Source organism: Rhinolophus hipposideros, assembly GCF_964194185.1.
Source record: "Rhinolophus hipposideros genome assembly, chromosome: 15".
NCBI classification, from domain to species: domain Eukaryota; kingdom Metazoa; phylum Chordata; class Mammalia; order Chiroptera; family Rhinolophidae; genus Rhinolophus; species Rhinolophus hipposideros.
Genome location: NC_138061.1, coordinates 53773810 through 53795030, shown reverse-complemented (window position 1 = coordinate 53795030; position 21221 = coordinate 53773810). Strand labels below are relative to the sequence as shown.

The following is a 21221-nucleotide window of genomic DNA, read 5'->3' as shown; positions in this document are numbered from 1 at the left end:
CCACGCATGTCCCTTCCCAGTCATGGAAGTTCTATCATGGAACTAGGTTTTAGTGTTGTTGTTGAATTCATTTTCCAATGAAATCTTGAGTTGCGTATTTTGTTTTTGAAGAGAAAATCAAACTGGTACCATCTCATTTCCCTCCATCACCACCCCCTCCTTTCCTGACAGTCATGTTGGATGGAGCGAACCTTTTCTCTGGTGGTGATTCCAATGTACCCTGAGCTCAGGTGCTAGTCCTCCCTTCAGAAAATGAGGAGGTGGGAAAAAAGGCTAATTTTCTCGAACTACCCACAGGACACCAGTTTTCTTTCTAAGGAACAAAGGACAGTGGGAGAGTGGAGGCCAGTTGGCTTTTTTCCGTGGAGGCAGGACATTCCTCCACCTCCCCTCTAATGGAGCCCTCCTCTTCCTATTATCTTAACAGCCCTGGATGAGATTAGAACCAAGCTGTTCTGATTTCTGGGCCACTGGTTGGATCCAAAAGACCAAACACATCTAGAGATTCCCACTGGTCCTTTGTTCCATGCCAAGAGGAAAACAGCTTCTCTATCAATTTTGCCTCTAAGGGTGTGGACAGGTTGCCATAAAGCAGAAGGCATTCTGAGGGCTGGGGCTCTCTTCCCAGCCTCCCCACCCCACTGTCCCAGCCAGCGTTTCCTTATCACCGCCCCGAAGGAGTCAATCAAGTCAATTGCCCTGAAGTCTATGTGGAAAATATTTCTTGACTCTTATTCCAGGTAAATATTGTTTCCCTCAAGTAATTTCCCTAGTCAAATGATGGATGGGCCTGGTGGCTGGTAGCTTTTGTTGATGGGTAACTCACAAGAGGCCCTCAGACCAGTGCTCAGTCACCAGCCTGGTCTGATCTGGGCCACAGTTCTGCCTTGGCACTTCTACTCAGGCCCCCTCGTGGTAATGACTTCAGATCACAGACTTCCCTCAGCTTTTCTGCCTCCATCTCTATAACCTTTTATCACTGCTTTTAGCCTTTTTTTCTCTCTCTTTTTTCTTTCTCCCTTTATGAAAATGCATACTTTTCTTTTAATGTTCTCTTTGGGTCTCCAATGTCCGCCTCCCCCACAACCTGGGGGACAGAGAGTAGGTTCTGTCATCAACACTGGGACTGTTCACTTTACTTTACGCATTGTTTCCTGGTTCAAAAGCTAATTACTAAGTAGTTTAAAGAAGCCCTTTGGTCACTTAGATCTTTCATCAGAAAATATAAGCTTGGGAAAGGAACGGTAATAAAGGGCCATTAGCACCCTTTGTTTGATGTTGTTTTTCCAGTCAGTAGAACAAGATTGATGAAATGTTATGTTTGGCCAAAATTTGAGTTTTCATTTGGAATTCAGTGTTGAGAGAATGGGCTGTCAGAATCAATAAGTTTTCTTGCGCTTGGGATGTGGGCATGTGGTAGTAATTAGCAATATAAGGTCTTTAGTTGAGCAACCAAGCATGGATTCTGGCAGCAAACATAATGAGAAACTACAGTTGTTCTATTTCTAACGTCAAAAAGTTTCCAGATAAAATTAAATGCGTTTGCAAAAGGAAAGCAGCTAAACTTTGTTGAAAGATAGAGTTCAGACTCTTAAAATAGCACGCTTCGCCCCGTGTTTTTGTGTATGCATAAATATATGTGCTATACTCGCGGACACATATACATATACGCTGGTCCCTAGGATTTAATCAAATGAATGCCCAGACAGTAATTAAAACATATACATAGTTAAGTGATTTGTTTACGTGTGCATATTTTACTCAGAAGTAACCTCCCTAACAATACATTAACTTGTCAGAGAACTCAAGGTAACCCATGACCCAAAGCTATGGAGACACACAACTTTGAAATCCAAAGATGATTTAAAGTAAAAGGAAAAAAAAATTAGGCAGAGAAGCTCAGGGTTTTGTTTATGCAACACCCAATTTCAGGATATTGGAGAATGAAGATTTTGTTTTGTTGGCACCTCATTTGCAGTTTTAATCTATGTGTTTGACATGATATAAACATTTCACATCATGTCCTCAGACCATCTTCACCCTCGTCACGGCATCAAGGGTCTATGTGGCTCACTCCAACATTCTCGTCAATATTCCACACCTGACCTCACATAAGACATCCAGAGCTTACAGCACCCACTGGTGCACTGGGGCCCTGTGCGTGTATGAGTGTCAGCTGTTCTCTGTTTTGTGACTTACTGGGGCTCCTAAAAATGGGGACTTGGGTGTCAACAAGCAAGGGTTCGATGAATGGCCAAACCAGGCAGTCTTCCCAAGTGAGAGGTCTTGGGGACAATTAGCCTCTGGGGCTGAGTCCCCTAATCTTATTCAAAAGAGTACCCTCCACCCCCCTGCAGCCCGGACTAGCTCAGGAGGCCACTGCCTCTTCCTCCTTCGTTTCATGTAATGTCAGAGCTGCTCAGGGGTGGAGTGGAGGGTTGAGTCTCCCATGGCCTTGGGAATCCTAGCTTGCTCTTCTTCCTCCTGAAGCCCCTGCCATTTCCCCCAGAGGTTTTCTCTCTGCATGGGACTCAGCCCATTCCTGGTTAGTTTATGAGAACTGACAGGATCATGGTCTGAGGTCACATGGCCAAGGGCCATGGAAAATCATCGGCCACAGAGAGGAATCCATCACCTCTAACCCCTTTGCTGGAGGCGGCCTGGATGGGGAGCCATCCAGACCTTGTGTTTCCCATGCTGGGCTTCTGGAACCCCAAACCAAGGCAGTCCCAGGCCAGGTGTTTGGGACAGGGGAGAATGGGCTGAGTTTGGACTCTCCTAATTTCTGGTAGCCAAATACTGAGAAGACACAGAGAGAAGAATGAATAACAGAGGACAAAGAGTAGGCAAAGGGCGACAGAAAAGTGAGCATTGTTTAGTTAGAGGAAATGTCCCTGGCTGGATGAGAAAGCTGTGTCCCCCTTCTGGTTGGAGGAATAATTATCACACAGACTAATCAGCTCTCACTCCAGTTCTAGAAAGCTGTCTGTGAAACTTAAATGCTATGGCTTTTTTTGGATTATATAGACAGTGCCATATACTTCTGGAAGTGAGAACGTGAATCCATACAGCACAAAGCCTTAGGACTGCCCCTATGACAGTAATAATCACTAAAAACACTTGTATATTCTTTAGTCCTCACAGACACCCTGTGAGAAAGGTACTATCCTCATCTCCGTCTGCAGTGGGTGAGGAAACTGAGGAACAGAGAGGTTAAGTGACTTGCTTGATGTCACACAGGTAGTAAAGGATAGATCTGGGATTTGAACCCCGGGGGCAGACTACTCCACTGGGCCATGTTGCTTCTGTACATCATCTGTTGAGACCCCTTTCTGCTCCGAACTCAGTGATCCTGTTGTGTGTTTTCCTGCACCTCTATCCTTAAGTGGGGCCAGAACACTGAATGTGAGGGAGAGAAAGAGAAATGCATGAGTATCACTTTGGGCCTGTCTCCTGCTCATGTATTGCCTCTCAGGCCCCAGGGTCAAGGACAAAACAGCGGGGAGGGGACAAAACCATTTCTTCCTTAATTTTTCTCATTTGGTGTGATGAGAAATGCATGTACCTCTGAAACATTTCCGACAATGACGGGCTCTCAAGGATGGACAGATGGACCATTGACCAAAATGAGATGTGCGCCTTATTTGTGGGTTTCAACATTTCAACCCCTTCCCGGCGCCATCCTTTCTAAGGAGTTCATTTTCTAGTTGACCAGCCATGTGAATTGTAGTGATCTGCCCGATGTGGACTCCTTCCTAGGCAGCTTTTGCTGCCCTGGCAGACATATCTACCTGTTTCTTCAGTTCTTTGGTTGCCCTGCAGCAGAACTTACAGGACATTTCTGGTGGTGGTTTCTTAACTACCGGTAAGAATTATAGTAGTAGGAGCCCCTCTTGGAACGTCTTCTGCGAGGTACAATTTCTGGGTTTATTTCAGAGCTTCGAGTGGGAATATTAACCCCCAGGAAGCTGTGTCTTCCTGGAGGGAGTTTGCCTTCAGCCTCAGAAGGCAATGTGCCCTCAGGGTTGCGAGAGGGATCCCTAATGCCAGAGGTGGGCAGAATCATGCTTTTCCATTTAAAAATGAGAAGAGAGTGCTTTCTTATGTTCTTTCACATAAATGCTTGTATCTTAAAGAGTATTCAATAGTTTGGAACAAAATGTCGAGAAGTAAGAACTGCTAGTGCACATTAAGTTGTCTGCTTCACTATCCACTGCTGTTATCTCCACTGGTTCACGCGCTCAGTTCGCAGATATTCACTGGGTACCCCTATGCCCAGTGCTGGCTTGTGTTGGGTGCCAGGGATTCGGTGGTGAGAAGCCACCCATGGACCCTGTCCTTGTGGAGGCCACAGGCTCCAGGAGGTTACAGACAATGGGCAAGGGTGTAACGGGAGAAGATACCGGATGCAAATTCTAATGCCTGAGGCAAGAATGGAGACGACACCAAAGGCTGAGATTCTGTTATAGAGCAAAACAGAGATTATTTACCTTTCATAAAGTGGTCCAGGGAGGTAATACCTTGGAGGAGGGGATGTTACAGTCTGTTCAATGACTATTTAACCCAGCTTTTGTGACCCCCTAGGTTGAGAGTCGTTAACATAACACCCTAGGTTTTAAAATTCATATTTTGTGAACTCCTCTTGCCACCATTGGTCTTTGTTTCTGTCTTCCTGGGACTAAGTCTGAAAATCTTTCTCTCTCAGGCTCTCGTTTGTCTGAATAATGCTCTTCTGCTGACCCACCAAGAGAGGGCATCCCACATACCTTCCCTGGTTCCTGATTATTGGGTCCTTATTTGACTCGACATCTTTCCTCTCCTCTCAAATAGGTTCTTCATCTCCTTCCGCATCCTCCGTTCCTTTCTGAGACCACTTTCTAGTCCGTCCTGCCTGGCTGTCTTGTAGCAAGATGAAATTCCATTCCACTTGCTCCACCAAACTCAGGTTTTACCCGCCGTGATTCTAGGTCTTCTTCTTCTTCTTTTTTTTTTTTTTAAGAATTGGAATTTTAAATGGTCTCCTGTAGCAGAACTGGGATTATTTCTTTACAAAGACTCACTTAATTGACCTCCTATAGTCCACCCCCAGCTAAACGAGAACACACATGAGTTCTGCCTTCATCTTCATTCATTCCACATATGTTTGCTGAGTGCTTGCTACACGCCAGGTACTGGGGAAAGATGTATTTCTACACACCTGTGAAAATCTCCAAGTATGTCACATCTCACTTGAGCTACAGGTTACGTATTACTTGACTACCAAAGTGAGTGAGGGAGTTCCGATTCAGAGCTTATTTAAAGCCCTCCCCCCACCTTGGTGCCAAGAGGTGACCGTCTTCCTATAACAAAACTCATCCTACTGCTTGGGAAGAGGGTGTGGGTTACTTCATGTGCTGCTGTCTTGGGCTGAGCACCAAGGGCCTCCTTTCCTTTTCCCTCTTCATGGAGCTCGGGCTACACTCACTCTCGCTCCCCCGTGGTCTGCACAGGGGGATGGCTCCTGTGGGGGATGTTCCCTAGGAGATGTCACTTATGATTTCTGTTTCACAGACATCGCCCCGGTTGAAATGTGACTGAAGCTTTGCATTTGACACAAACTTCCATCCTTTGACAAGGAAGCCGTTCAGCCCTCTCCCTGTAGGGCGCACATGAGCCCCAACCCCAAATCCCCAGCAATGTCTTCAGATTCCTAGATTTTAAAAACCATAAATTAGCAAATCATCAACATATCACCAGGAAGGATCATCTGGTAGCCATTCAAGTCAGAAGGAAACACAGGCCCCAATAACTGATCTTCACAAAGATATGAAGAACTGTAGACAGACAGATACAGTAAATAGGAAGACAAACAGATAATTCAAGTTGACAGGCCATCTTGGACTGATTAGGCATTCTGCTTTGATTAGCATTAAACTTTTTGGGGAGGAAAAAAAATGAGATTGCCCTAATACTTTGGAACAATGACCCCTTGACTACTTCTGAAATTCAGTACCAAGGGGCAGATACCAAAAGCAAGTGTCAATTAGATGCTGTAGAGTATAATGTAATATGCCAAGTATTCCTTTCCGATGAGAGGAGGCTGGGTGGGTGTGGATGTGGGCAGTTCTTTCTCTGCATCTGCTTTGGATTCTTATAAGCCACATCTTCAGTCCCTTTCAAACTTGAAGCTCTATTTAAAGAGACTTGGATGCATATTAAATCAATTTCCTGATAATACTAATGGAATGAACCCCCCCCCCCCCCGCGCCCTGGTCCCCCCCTCTTCCCTTCCACACATTTATCAAAATGTTTCAGCTATTGTTCTGAAAACAAGAATAGAAATGTAGGTGGGAGATGAAACTGCAGGCCTGAAAAAACAAAAAGTCATTTTCAAGCCTAGACTTTTGCTCTCAAATATTCTTTCTTCCACCAAAAAAAAAAAAAAAAAAGAAAATTCTGAATATGACTTTCATAATTATAATCCCTGAAGAGTCTTTCTGCTCAGGCTCACATTTGATTGGAGGAATGCTTGATGGGTAGATTTTGAATCTAAAGAACAAGCACAACCATCCAAGATTAAGTTGCGCCATGTTTTCCGTCTTCCAGCTATGTCAGTTGTTCTGGTAGAAGTCTTTGCAGAGCTGTGTAAAGTGGCTCCTAGTAGACTTGGGGTTCATCCCACAGATGCTGCCATCATACACCGAAAATAATCTAGGAAGCTTTCTAACTGACCAAGTCCCGTGTTTCTTTTTATTAAAAATCGATAGGGGTTAATGCTCCGTGAAACTCATGGAAACCTGATTCTGTGGGTCTCAAGGCTCCAGCCTCCACATGTAGTACTGGTGTTGCATAACAATGGCCTGTCCCCCACCCCCGGAACCACAAGGACTGCTCCACATGTGGATACCAATTGTCAGCAAAGGCAATCTCATCTCCTCTCCCTAAACCTTTTCAGTAAGGGGACATGGGGCACTTCAGAGATAACAAGTGTGCCCATCTCTGTGAGAGATTTATGACCTTAGCCACTGACATCAAAGACAAATGTCAGCTAGTATATAGAACAGATTTAGGGAGGCTTCCATTCAACATATTTACTCAATTATAATTATTTGAGCCCCTGCTGTGTTCCAGGCACTGTGTTAGGTGCTGTGGTGAAAAGGATGAGCAAGAAAGTGTGACTCCTGCTGTCCTAGAAGGTACCTGAGATTTTTTGCCAATCAGAATCATCTAAGAAGCCAGCCGAACAGAAGCTTGACGATATAGGAGCACGCTCCCAGAGAAATGCTCTTTCAGCAGGAATTTTATTCAATAAAATCATGAAGGTATAAAGCAAGCATGAAGGCTGCAAGCATTTTTAAGGCTACAAGCATTTGATAATTCCCATTGGTAAATGTACGCATTGGAGTAGTTTAGGACAAAGGTAACAGCAGGTGACTTACGTACCAAAAAACTATGGATCTAATGACGGACCCAGTAAAAGAGGGGTTCAGAGAGATTTGGAAGGGTGGGGGCGCTGCTAAGGCTACCCTGAGTTCTCCACTCCGTACCTTCCCTATGAGGTGTATTATGCCTCAGCAAGACCTGGAAGCTGTGGGCTGCTCCCAGTTGTGTGTGTAACAGATGCTGGAGGCCTCTGAGGTCTGTGCAAATGTATTGGGTCTACTCAGAGATGTGTCAACTTGATTGTCATGATAGGAGGGTCAATTCCAACAGCATATGCTCCAGGGTCTTGATGCATAATTTACCGGTGGTATTAGGGAGGGAAGTGGGGCTTGCTTTGCAAATCAAAACTAGCATGCCTACTCTCCCTGGCAAAATTAAGTACTGTTTGTTTCTTTGCCTGGGCTCATTCTTCCCCTATTCCACTTTCATCCTCAAAGGGTATCCCTGACTTTTGCCTTAATCTTCTCTTCTCGTGGTCCCTCCCATTCAGAAGCAGCATGACCAAGTGGAGACAGACAAATATGCTTTCATATGAAGAAAGAAAAGTACTACAAGGTCTCTATAAGAGCAGAGAACCATCTAGGATTGGAAGAGTCAGGTCAAGGGAAGATTGGCTTACTTAAAAATGGCCACCATGCCTGCAGTAATGGAATGAATAAAATGCCGAGGAGGGAGGTTGTTGAGAGACACGAGGAAGAACGAATGCGGTTGGTGAGAGCTGGGCAATTGCTTACTTAAGAAGGCTGCATAATTCCTCTTCCAGGAAGGAAGGAACAAAAGAAGGAAAGAAGGAGGAAAGAGAAAGAAACCAAAATGGTGGTGATAATTACCTGGGTTACTATGAGAATTAAATGAGAAACTCGAGGCAAACAAATCTACCAATGAGGATTCTTTGGTGATGGGCAACAGAAATTGGTTCTTGCTGACTTAAGCAGAAAAGGATTTTTATTTTTAAAGGTTAGAGTACCTTATGGAATTCCGAGGAGAGCTGAGGAGCCAGATCCTAGAAAGGACAGAGGTGAGCCCGGGAAGCAGCTCTGGGATCCAGCAAGCAGGAACCCAGAGCCGTCATGACAGGGTTTTGCCATCAGATGACTTAGTCCTCACTATGCACTTAGTGTCACTTCATTCAAAATTGAAAAGCACTTGATTGTCCTAGCTTGGGCAGAGAACCTTAATTAAAAGGCCCGGTACTCTACCTGACTGGAGAGGAGTGGTTCCCCGAATTAAACATGGTACTGTTGATAAAAGGGAGGGTGCATACTGGACAGGCAAAAGGAACCAATGTTCCCTGTACAGAGGTTCCCAGAAATTCATTTTAAGACTTGGACTGAAACTCCCTTTAGGCAACCAGCTACAAAAGATATGGGATCATTTCTCATGCACTGTCTGGTAATAGAGGTTTCACTGTGATTTGAGGTGGAGGTGCAGACACAGGTTCCTGTGGGGTGGTTTAGGTCCTGACTACCTGCATATGATAAGATGCACCGTTTTCACGCAGAAAGACTTGGTCTCATCAGGACATCCTACTGTTTTCTGCTGGGGCTACCAGTAGTCTGTCCTCTGACCTTGGGGCTCTTTTCTAGAGGTGCCTTCTGCCTCCATTTAGGGAAACAGCCAAACAGCCTGTCTCCTCCAGAACAACTCTATTGACAGACAGCTGGATCAGATGATTACTTTACTCTCTTCCTCACTAGGAGGGAGAAAGCATTTCCTTCCTTTGTGATGAGCAAAGTACTACATGTGGCCCTGGGTAGGAATGATCTTATCTCCCAACCTTCAGGTTTTTTGTTGTTGTTTGCTTGCTTTTTTTGTTTGTTTGTTTTCATTTGTTTTAACAGGAAATTGTTAAAGCATTGTTTGGGATGATGCAAGCTCACAGTTGTTTTGATTTCATTTTTGTCTTCACATGTACTGTTCTCTCACAAACTTGAAACGTGGTAGCAGAGCTGACTTGGCAGAATCACCCAATGCTCTGACAGGCTTGCGGTTAACTAATACCATGTTTCCCCCAAAGTAAGACCGGGTCTTATATGAATTTTTGCTCCAAAACATGCATTAGGGCTTATGTTCAGGGGACGTCATCCTGAAAAATCATACTAGGGCTTATTTTCCGGTTAGGTCTGATTTTCGGGGAAACACGGTAGTTAAATTTTTTCGGCACTTACTGTGGCATACGGTGTCTTAGCCAAGCACGGTCCCCCAACCGGTCCATTGGTCAACAGATGATTTTTGAAAGGCCAGTTTCAGGGGTCCTGAGCTAGGTCCCCGGGTATGGTGGAAGGATGAGGTACACACGGCCTGGAGTTAGCTTTGATTTGCAGAAGATGATCTCCCCACGTGCAAGTCCTTTGGGCAGTGCTTAGGGAAAGGCTCTCAGTGCAGGAGGAAGTGGGAAGGCAGGAATCGGTTTAGCCTTCTTCCTTTGGGCAGTCCTTTGAGTACTGACCGCTGTGTGATGTGGTTGTGGGGTCTCTTGCCACCCCACCCTGCTTTCTACATGATAAATCGCTGCTGAATTCCTTTGACAAGTGTTTCTTAAAATGCATTCCCATCAAGTCAGCAGCTACCAATGGTGGGAGGCGTTGGGGGGGAGGTGAGACGAGGAGAGCATGATTAGAAGGCTCAGCAGAGACAGAAGAGATTCTAGCATATGTATTTGATATAAATATTATAGTTTTACAGAGACGTTGAGATCAATATATGCCACATTTCATCTACCTCTTTGACAAAGTGAGCACAATGTATTCAGGAAAAGCTGTATAGGATTTTCAATTTACTCTGTATGATTTATTGTGACAGGATAGCTATGGGTTTTTTAAGTTCTTTATACTTGTTCCAATAAAAATGGATATAGTATCTTTAAAAATAAACAGCCCAGAGATGTGCATTTTACATTGTCTTCCTAGAATGAGGCTCTGCTAAAGAGAGATAGAAGATCTTTCTGCCCTTGTGGGACCTGATGCTGTCCGATTTGCCTTCTTCCTCACTCTTTAGCTTTTCGCTTTTTTGTTGTTTCTTTTTGGTGAAGGGGAGGGGTGGAGCTGTAGGGAGAGTAAAGAGGGAACTGAGTTGGGGAGCTGTTGCAGACCTCTGGACAAGACTGGGTGATTGTGTGAACTGGGCTGGGGGCAGAGAACTGGGACACGGGGGGGAGCATTCATCAGTGTGCAGCCGGGTCAGTGGTCAGTCTGGCCTCTTCATTGTGTAGTGACCGACCCCAGGTCACACAGCACTGGAGCTCCTCCCGGGGACACCAGCTGTGTAGAAGGCATCAAGGTGTGGGGCTAGTTCTTCCGCTGCTTTGGCATTCACTTTGCACTGCGTCTCTGGACTTCAGTTTCCATGTCAGAATAATGCAGGCACTAGACTAAACATTCTCCAAGGGCCGTTCTGACGTGAAGACAAATGTGAGAACATGCAAGGGAGCCCATCACTGTCACTGTTCCCTTTTGCAAAGGCTATTGGCTCTAAGCAACACTACGTGAGTCTATTTAAAAGTGTGTAGACTTCTGTTCTCGTTGCGCTAAACTCAGCCTGGTGGCTCTGGGTGCCTCATTCCTCGGAGCCTTGAATAGTTTTGTCTGGCAGCGCCCTCTCTAGCCTCCTCTTGTGCTTCCGGCCGTAAGTCAGTTTCCTTACGTTGTCCATTCTGCAAGCCACCAGTGGAGTTGAGCTCTGCAACTGAGGTTCCCACCCAACGGGGGCATTCTGATTTTCCCGGCCTCTCTCCAAGAAGTGGGTAGAGTGACTGAGGAGAATGTGTGGGGTTTCATTATGGAGGTGGAGATGGCTAATAACGGGAGAGGTACATCCATATAAACCTAGTGATGAGCCGCTGATGGTTTTGTCCTGAGCCCTGATAGAGTTCATGATAGGCCAGCATTATTATTCTCTTTAAGTCGCACTCAACCCCTCGATGCCAGGCTTGCTCCATGACCCACCAGTGTTACCCTCTCCTAACTCAGTCCAGCCTGTGTCTATGGGGCCCTTACCCCAAATCAGCCATGCTTGCTTATACTGGATGAGTAGCTCCTTCCCACAAAATGCCATCGGCTACTATTTTGGCACTTGAGATGCTGCCTCATGCATCTGAGATGGCTCTTTTAATCACCACCATTAACATTAGTTTAACCCAAGAAAGGTTTGTTCACAGAACTAAACAAAACTTGGAAAACCAAAAAGTCCATCAGATGAGAGATGGTTATTGATTTAGGTTTGCTGGCCATTTTCACAAACCAGGTGGCCAAACCCACTAGAAATCAGTCATTATGATGGCCAGTCGTCTAAACATATTCAAATCCAGAGCCAAAGATGGGGGTCCTCGTGTACTGTTCGTAAATATTTGCCATTGTCCCTGCATCGTCTAGATTTCTGTTATCCTCTGGACCCTCGAGTTGGTGAGGAAGTCCTGAGCCGGTCATGGTGCCATCTGATATCCAAAATGGACATTTGCATCACTCTGCAGTCCTTGGCTTGCCAAAGTGTATGGTGGAAGTTCAAAACTTGGTGTAGAGTTTCTGCTGTCACTGACCCTCTGCTGCCTAGAGCCTTCTGGCTCTGCTGCCGACCAAGTACAGCCAGAATCGAGTGATATCACATCCCCGTGAACCATTAAGTGCGGTTCATCTCTGTCCACCCCAGTTCCCACACTGAGCCTCCCTCCTGGCCCAGTAAGGATCCCTCAAACCTCCTCCATCGTGGGTTTCAGGAGGATCTCTTGTTGGCCTAGCCCTGGTGTCATCAGGGAGCAGAAGCTGAAAGGCTCAAGCCTGTTTTCTTCTTAGTGACAATGAGAGTCAGAGACCTGCATCACATCCGGGCAAGTCCCTTTTGCTTGGCTGTGGGATCTCAGCACGTACATCACTTAAGGAAATTGAGGTTCAGAGAGGTTATCTGAGGAGATACAGATAATAGGAACATAGGGTTGTTTGAGGCTGAGGTGAGATTATATGGGCCAAAGAGCACATTATATCTGTTACAGACTGATTTCCAGATATCAAGAATCCCACCATTTAGGAATGCTTACAGTGGGCGAGACCCTTTACTGGCCCCTTCACATGTATTATCTATTTAAATAAATTCTCAAGATAACCTCTTGAATCGGGTACTAGCTCCAGCCCGTCAGAGACTCTGACTTCGTAGTTGTCAGGTGCAGAATTGGTACCTTGCCCACACTATTTAGTTATTTAGTGTCTGAGCTGAGCTAACACAGGGCTATCAGAGTAGCAATCTCACATGGTAGATTTGTAGGTGTCATGGAACCCGACAGAGATAATTTTGCATGAGGATCTTTTTGGCATTCTTCAAATCATGCACCGTGAACAACCATCACTCTGCTTCCAAGGACAGCACACCGGCTCTCAATCTTAGAACATTTTCAGTTATATTTTCAATTGTTGAAGCTACAAGAAATCCTGCTTCTCTTCTCCCCGCAATAACATCCTTCCCAAAACTACTGCCCCTGGAATGTTTCAGTCCTGAATATATTTCTGGAAAATACATTTTCCCCTTTCACCATCCCTCCCTTACCCTCCGGTAGGGGTCTCGGCTCTCCCTCAGACGTGGGCTGGTGGGAGCAGATCCTCGAAGGCAGAAGCTGAGCTAGAGAAGTGGCTTCTCCCCATCCATCAATTCTAACTGCATTCAAACATTTTCAGGATGTGGGCTTCTTGATAACTTTCACTGGATGGGGAAGCAAAATGGAGGGAAATGATCATTGGCACAAAAGGAGGAAGCCGTAAATCTTCAAATCAGATATAGGACAGATTGGAACAATATGGGTTCTCCAAGGTTGCCATGATAATGTACCTAATAACTCTCCTTGGGCAAAAAGGCAATCTGCTTTCAATCAATCTCGCTTTTTCTGAGCAAAATTACCAATTATGTTGAAGGGAGATTTTTTCCCTCCCTTTTTGATAAAGACTGTTCTCCATCTGAGAAATCATGCTGCAGCTAAAAGATATATATTTTCAATTGTCTAGAATGGTATTGGACAGCTAGCACCAAATGAGAAAAGTCAATCCTTTTTTTTTTCTCTCCCCTCTCCTGCCAGCATTTGTCTACTTCTTAAGAGAAGTGAAAGCTAATTAAAGGCTTAAGGGATAATATTGATTGCATTGGAATATATTTGATATGTACCCAGCACATTTTGAACTAAGGGAACCCTGACTCTTTCTAAGGCTGAATAAATCAGCTGGCTGAGCCTTTGATTCAAGGGTGAGAGGGTGAACTCATCTCCTTCCCTTCCACGTCTCATACATCTGTCCCAGAGATGAATAATTTCAGAAGAGGAAGAGGGAATGCTGGCAGATGTTCATTCAGTTCTTTGCGTACAAGATAGGCAGGATGAATGTTCAGGCATTTCCCTGGCTTTCTCATTGATTTGAGTCCAGCTTTGAATAATAACCAGGCTTATGCTGGTATAGAACTTGGAGCTTTGCAATGTCTGGTGCAGGAGGCTGGCTGGGGGTATTAACCTCTCAGCTCCCGCATCTATTGAGTGGGGGATAAGAAGCTTGCCCAGGACCATGCACATCCTCGTGGCAGAGCGGGGAATCCATTCTGGCTTGCTTTCACCTCCAGGTAAAGCCACATATCAGTCCTGTGGAGGTGCCTGTACGTTGGATTCATGCTGACCTTGTTCTCGATCGTGGGCGTGTGTGGGTGGAAAGTGTTAGAATGGCCCCAAGCAGCCCCCTGTGTTTTGTGGAGAGGTCGTACAAGGAGGGAGATCCTGTTTCTCAGTCACTTTCTGAACACACTTGGCACATTCAAAATCACAAATCTTATTCAGAACATGCAAATTCATTTGCAGCCAGTTTTGTCCATATCAATGCACGTGTGCCACAAGAACCATTTTAAGGTATGACATTATAAAAATGTCTGTAATCCAAGTGTTTCATTTACATTGTATAATCTGACAAACTGTGTATTTCAGGAAGGAATCAGTGACATGGGTTTGGGGCATCACATTTGGATGGGTGGCCAAGGGACCTCCCTCAACCTAGCGGGTACCGGCTAGAGAGCAAAGCAATCCTGTTCCAATGTGTCTTCTGAGGTAGCCCGCGGACATGCTTCCCTCCCCGTGATGCCCTCCGCTTGCCTGATTGCTAAGTACACCACCGTAGCCATAACAGTCCATAATGGCAATATTATTGACTGCGTCGGGCGTATTATTGATGTACTCTTTGTTCTACATCATTATCCTTTCACCAATGAGTTTACTGCATTGTTCTCACGTCCTTAGTCAAGCACCAAATTACAAGGAAAGGGCAGTCTCTGGTAATGGCATCTAATGGAACATTGCATAAGCAATCATCATCGCCTCCCATTATGAGCTGCCTCCAGCCAATGAGCTTTCTGCCTTTATTGGAATGTGCACAGAGCAATTATGAAGTGCAAGGAACCTGGCCATTTTACATTTTCCCCACAAAATGACGGTGCTTCATGATCGCCACCTGCCCATGCCTCAAAGCCCAGCCAGGGATTCAGCCTCTGTCACTGTCAGCCTGAGGGGCCCAGAGACCTGGGCTGAGCCCCTTGCTACGGTCTCTTTCCTAGAAGTCAGTGGGTTTCCTCTTCACATCAGGCCCCGACGCTTGCTCCTGGGGTTAACTCTTGCACTGACGTGCTTGCTCCTGATTGAGCATTATGTAGTCAATGGAAGTGGCCGCAATATAGTCCAGTGTCAAAGTCAGATTGGCCCAGGAACCCAGAGATGTTGGGGGGACTGTTGTTCCAGCAATTCTGGAAGAGGGGCTCCTCTCCTCAGGGGGGGCCACCATCTTCAGAAACAGAAGTCCAAACCACCTTGGAGCAAGGCAGACAATGCCAGCCTCGTCCCTCCCTGGCTTCTCCCCATCTTGAGGTCAATGCCTTTGGCTCTCGGGGAAATTGCCAGCACCCTAAGGAAGCAGCTGTCTGCGGATGCCAGATCTGTGGCATCATCTCCGATTCCATAGGCGTCCCATCCCCATTTAGCCTTGAGTAATGCTCACTTACTGTAAAGTGTTACATGCCCCCATTGTCAGAGGAGTTATGGCGGAAAAATGCAAAATTTCCTTTTTACTGCTTATGGCCAGCAGAGCCCATAACGTGTCAAGCCGCACATTAGCCACCCTGATAAAAGTTCGCTTTCTTACACACAAAATCATCGTTTCAGCAAGATTTGTTATCTCATTACCTGATAAGCTCTATGTCATAAACCAAGACTCATTCGGTAAATCTCCCGGGAGGGCGCTTTGTGGGCAGAAAGGGAGAGATATGAATCTGCAAGGGACTTGATAATGCAGCATTTAAACGCAAGCATAATGTCACTTATTGTTAAATGCAGAAAACCACTTGGCCAAACGGTTGGGCTTTTAATAGGGTTGTGTGCAGCATCAGGTGAGAAGCCATATGCCTTTTCTGTGCAGGAGTCGCTGAGCAGCTGCCAGCACCGCAGCTTCGCCTCACAGCCCTCTGGGGATGGGAGCCGGGCTTTTATCGAGGCCGGGAGTCAGTGAATGCTTTCCTGCAGCTGCGCGCTTCCTCTGTCTTGCTGGGGGTGGGTGCCCGGGTCACGGCCGGGCCAGCCTCCTCTCACTGGCCTCTCCCATTCAGGCACATTGTGGTCTGCGGACACATCACTCTGGAGAGCGTTTCCAACTTCCTGAAGGACTTTCTGCACAAGGACCGGGACGATGTCAACGTGGAGATCGTCTTTCTTCACAAGTAAGAGGCCCCTGTGGTTTTGAGACCTTCCATCCAACCAGACGCTCTGCTGGGGCCACCCGAGTGTCTGCAGGAGAGGTGGTGTGGGGCGGCGTTGGGGGGCGGACAGAGTTGAATCTGCCAGGATCCCTGCTGGCCTCGTCGGAGAGGACAACATGGACCGATGGAAGAGGAAGCAACATACGAAAAGGTCGGACAGTTAAGTTCGCGAACTTCCCACTGTGTGGTTACATGGTGGAAAGTTTGCGGACTTAATTGTCTGACCTCAGTGAAAAGAGCTGTGCCTGCCTCTGTGGAGGCAATTCTGGCAAGTGACAGGGGAGTTCCTTATGGATCACACACGTCATTGTGTCCCCTCCGCGGTCTGGATCTATAGGATCTGGTATGTCTACAGTGTCTGGTGAGGAAGGATGAGCTGTGTGGTGTGAATGTTGTATGAGTGCAGGGGCGACTTAGGGACCAAGCAAGACACACATACAACAGGAAACAGAGTGTAAGGTAAGAATAACACCAGGAGTGACAACTGTGATTCCTAGAAACCTTCAACGTGGGCCACTGTGCTGGTCGCCGTGCATACAGTCTCTCCTTTAATCAATAGAGGGCATAACCATACATGCTCTGGACTCAGAGTACTTGATCTGAATCCCGACTCAACTAGTTACTTGCTAAACAATTACTTAACCTCTTTGGGCCTCAGTTTCTATATCCGTAAGATGGGGAGATTATCACGGGCTATTGTGTGAATGAAAAGAAGTAATACATGTAAAGTATGCAGAGCAGAATCAGGCATGCAGTAAGTGCTCAATAACTGTTAGCTGATATCATGCAAAATAAAATATATTGGGTCACGTTATCAATTTAAGAGGTAGGTCCTATCATGTTTGTTTTATAGGTGGGGAAAGCAAGATATCTCCCCTCTGCTCAATGTTGTTTCATCCCCCTTTAGGTAAAAGGTAGTCTGCCACAGGGGTGGGGAATTGGGGGGCTCATGCATGTTGACATGGGTTGCACCATCTTTTCCTTTGATGGAAGTTGGGTCATCATGGGGCCAGCCCTCACCCCAGGTTGCTGGAGGGACAAACTTGCATATTGGTGTTTGCTCGAGATGAGGTTGACCACCCAGGACTCAATCCTGCTCTGAGAGCCCACTGCCGTTGCCTTCCCTACAAGCTCCCATTCTTGCATCTTCTTTCTTTGAGCACTGTTACAGAATAGCCAACTGGTCACCATGTTTGAGCACCAGCATTTTCAGCACTGACTTCTCCAAGTTCTGCAACAATAGGCCAGGCCATGGGCCCAGGAGCAGAACCCACAGATCAATTCAGGGCTTAGCTGCAGTTTATCAGCTGTGGGGCCAGTCTTCTGCCGAGCATTTTAGAAGTTTCAAGAGAAGTACAGTGTGTAGGTTCTGCCCTCATAATTGGCTGGACATTTCAAGAAGAGCACATGATCAACCATTAGAGCACAACATGGGTCCTATATTAATTGACTGAAGTCAGTTTAATCAAGTGACAAAATCCCATTGGGCATCTGTATCAGGGTGAGACCACCGCTTCTTGTATCACTAAGGCAGGCTTCAGGAAAGAAGCATGACTGGTAATGGATCTGAAAGATCAGTCAGGTTTGCACAGGCAGTCGCTCTTCTCTCACCCATGGCTTTAGTCTGAAACAACAGGTTGGCTACTGATGCTTCCATTGCTTGGCTTCACCTGTATGTCTCCAGCATCTACCAGGGTCAGCATCATAGCAGACGGATGGCCCAGTTAATTAACGTCTCGAAGCTTTGTGTTAATAACATACCTTCCTCTAGGGTTGTCTTGAGGTTTAAATGAGTTAATACTTCTCAAGTGTTTAGCATTATGTCTGCCATATAGTAAATGCTCAAAACATGAACAATTGTTATTAGTGCTAGGTACTTAATAAATGTTAGTCACGTGTTGGTTAACCCTTTCCTGGGCGCCTAGTGGGTTCTCACTAAATATCTCACAGTGCCTGGCACAGTACCATGTAGAGAGTGGGTATTTTCCACCTCTGCAGAATTCATAAATGAATGACTAGGCCAATGTTTTAATGTTTTAACCCTTGTCCCCCAGTGGGAAAGATATCTTTCCAGCTCAGTACTAAGAATGATGAATGGTGTACACACGTGAGAACGAAGGACAGTACTGAGAGTAACCGAACTTTGCATGGCAGCTCAGAGGTGACGGTTTTTGATGGAGGCCCTGGGGGATGAGAAGTCCATGCGGTGGAGAAGCAGGGAAAAGGCTCGTGTTGCGGAGAGCAGCAGGAGGCTCGGCCAGGAGGGCCTTCAGCTAATCCCTGATGCCGCAGCCTCAGTTTCTCTGTTCATAAAATAGGGATTCCATTCACAGGGAAGTTGAAGACATTTCACCCCTTAGGCCTCAGACCCTGTGAAGGTTGTGAGCCTCTTTATCTCACTGTGATACTGGTTTTGGTTTTCAGTTGGGCTGGGGTTTTACTTGAGTGCGAGCCTTTTATTTATGGCCAGGAAAGGAGCTGCTTTGAAAGTGAAAGCCTTTTCTCAGGTCTCCCTCTGTGGAAAACTGAGAGAAGGGAGGCCATGGGGGCTGCAATACCTGTGTCTGTCATATTAATGGCTGTTTCTTCTCTCCCTGTGCAGCATTTCCCCCAACCTGGAGCTTGAAGCTCTGTTCAAACGACATTTTACTCAGGTGGAATTTTATCAGGGTTCAGTCCTCAATCCACATGATCTTGCAAGAGTCAAGGTAAGAAGGAAGAAGTGACTTCTGTTTTTACTCCATCTAAGAGGGGGGTGCCTCCCAGGTTGGCTAGGAGTCACCTCCAGTCCCCTAATGAGATAAGTCAGATCCCACCAACCTTGACATCAGCTTTCCACGGGTCTCAGGACTTTGTTCTGTTGGCACCTGGTAGACTGTCACCTGTAAGCATTCCACAGTTCAGTACTGCTAAAGGAAGTAGATTATGACTTTTATCAAATAAAATTTTACTGTGCCATAAAACATTTTGAGCTTTTTTCTTTCCCCCACCAAAGACTAAAGGTGCAAAACTAAACATGCAGGTATCTGATACCACTTGGCAATGGGTTAAGCTTTCTTTCCAGAACTTGAGGCTTATAAGGGAAAGTGGCATCTGCCACTTGACTCATTTTATATCGATTTTGTAAGCATGCTCCATATTTGCATGCCAGTGAGTATAGATTCAAATTGTGAATCCACTGCCATCTAAATGCTCACTGTAGTCAGCACACCATTATGTAATTGCACCATAATGTAATTGGCAAACATGAATAAGCCAAAAGGATTTGGGTACATTCCTTGCATTATGAAAGAAAACCAGAGACAATATGTGACATACCCTGGAGGAAACCATGGCCTCCCATCAATTGTAGGAACGGTCTGTTAAGTACAACATACCAGTGGGACAGATTGTAGGCCTGAGCCAGCATGAGAATTTCGATGCTTATATATATATATAGTCCAGTTAATCTTAGACTAGACATGATCCAAGTTACGGCTAATGTAAAATCTTATGAGAATGTGGAGGAAATAGTGATTGTTTATGGACCTAATTTAGATGTAAGCAGCTATTAGCACAACTCATGATCCCCTCAATGGAATAAATCTTTCTTGCCTCATGTGTAGATAGGTCAGTGGGTTGTATGTTGAGATCTTCTGTAATATGTCGTTTCATACACAGATTTGTTGTCGTTTGAATATGTGAACGCTAATTGAATACTAAACAGTATTGAGCTGTTATCTGATTCAGGGTCCTCATTTCCTTTTATTCCCCAGTTAAGATGTGAAAAAGGTTAGACGAAGGACTTTGGAGTCTAAATTGCTGAATCCCCAACTACTCAGTTAACTTGGTGACCTGAGAGAAGGGGTTTAGCCCATCTAACTCCATTTCTCGCCTGGGAAAATTAGGATGATGGTGCCGAAGGTGGGGAGAGGACCGAAAGGCTTACTTAATTGTTATTGAAAGAAATCTGGAAAGCTCACACGTAAGAGACTATGCAAATTGAACAGTATAATTACCCAGGTACATGTTGTACTCTCCAACAGCAACAAGATGAGCTGTTTATACCATCACAAGAACTTGCAACCTACACTTCTGACAAAAACAGTCATCTCTCAGGAGTCTTTTTTCCCTTTCCTTGCAAAGCACCAGGTTCTCCAAGAGTTGTCAACAGAGAGAGACTGCCACCGAGCACAGCTATTTATATGTTTGTGTTCTGTGCTTTTCCTTTGGTGTCTTAGATAGAGTCAGCAGATGCGTGCCTCATCCTTGCCAACAAGTACTGCGCTGACCCCGATGCTGAAGACGCCTCCAACATCATGAGGTAACCTTGGGGAGGCCGGGGAAGGCTCTGGGTTTGGTGCTCTCTGGCCCACCTGCTGCCCTTGGCTTCTCCCCGGAGCACCATCTACTCCGTAAGCCACCCCACAACATGCCACCTGCTTAGGTTCCGGGGAGCTGGGGCTGCGGTGGGGATGGAGGGTGGTGATATAAGGCATTTTCAACAGGACGCTCATTTTTAGAAGATGGCAGCTCTGGAGTCTTGAATTTGAGATCCTTTAGGCAGGACTAGAAAAGGAAAGATAAATTTATTATAGATGGGCACATGCCTAAAATAATGTACCGTGTTCTCTAAGGGGGAGAGGGTTTGAGATATCTGGACTAGGGATGATTCTGTCGCTCCGGGGACATTTTGAAATATCTGGAGATGTTCTTGGTTGTCGTGATTCGGGGATCGTGGGCAGAGGCAGGGACGCTGTTCAACAACCCACAATGCACAAGGAAACTCCCCACAGCAGAGGATTACTAGGCTCCGAATGTCTGTAATGCTCCGGTTGAGAAGCCCCATGTTAGAGCTTTCCAAGTATGTCTACAGCACATTGATTGATATCTGCACAAAGAAGAGTTTGTTCACCAATTAGCTTGTTTCCACTGGTTTTCCAAAGTGAAATAGTTTTCTTAACTGAAATCTTTCTCAATGCTTTTAATACTAATAGGAATTTCTAAGATAATGATCTCTAGAGAATTTGTCAAAGCTGTTTGGCTACACCCCCCACTTCCTGTTT

The 21221-nt window shown here is 45.7% G+C and overlaps 1 protein-coding gene across 21 annotated transcripts in view; it reads left to right on the top strand.

Moving 5' to 3' along the window:
- KCNMA1 (potassium calcium-activated channel subfamily M alpha 1) overlaps positions 1 to 21221 on the top strand; it is a 709234-nt gene that overhangs the window by 484449 nt on the left and 203564 nt on the right. For all 21 annotated transcript variants that reach the window (XM_081075057.1, XM_081075054.1, XM_081075040.1 and 18 more), the window contains 3 exons: positions 16027 to 16137; positions 18779 to 18884; positions 20397 to 20479. In XM_081075057.1, the coding sequence (XP_080931183.1) occupies positions 16027 to 16137; positions 18779 to 18884; positions 20397 to 20479 (300 nt within the window). The remainder of the gene's footprint in view (positions 1 to 16026; positions 16138 to 18778; positions 18885 to 20396; positions 20480 to 21221) is intronic.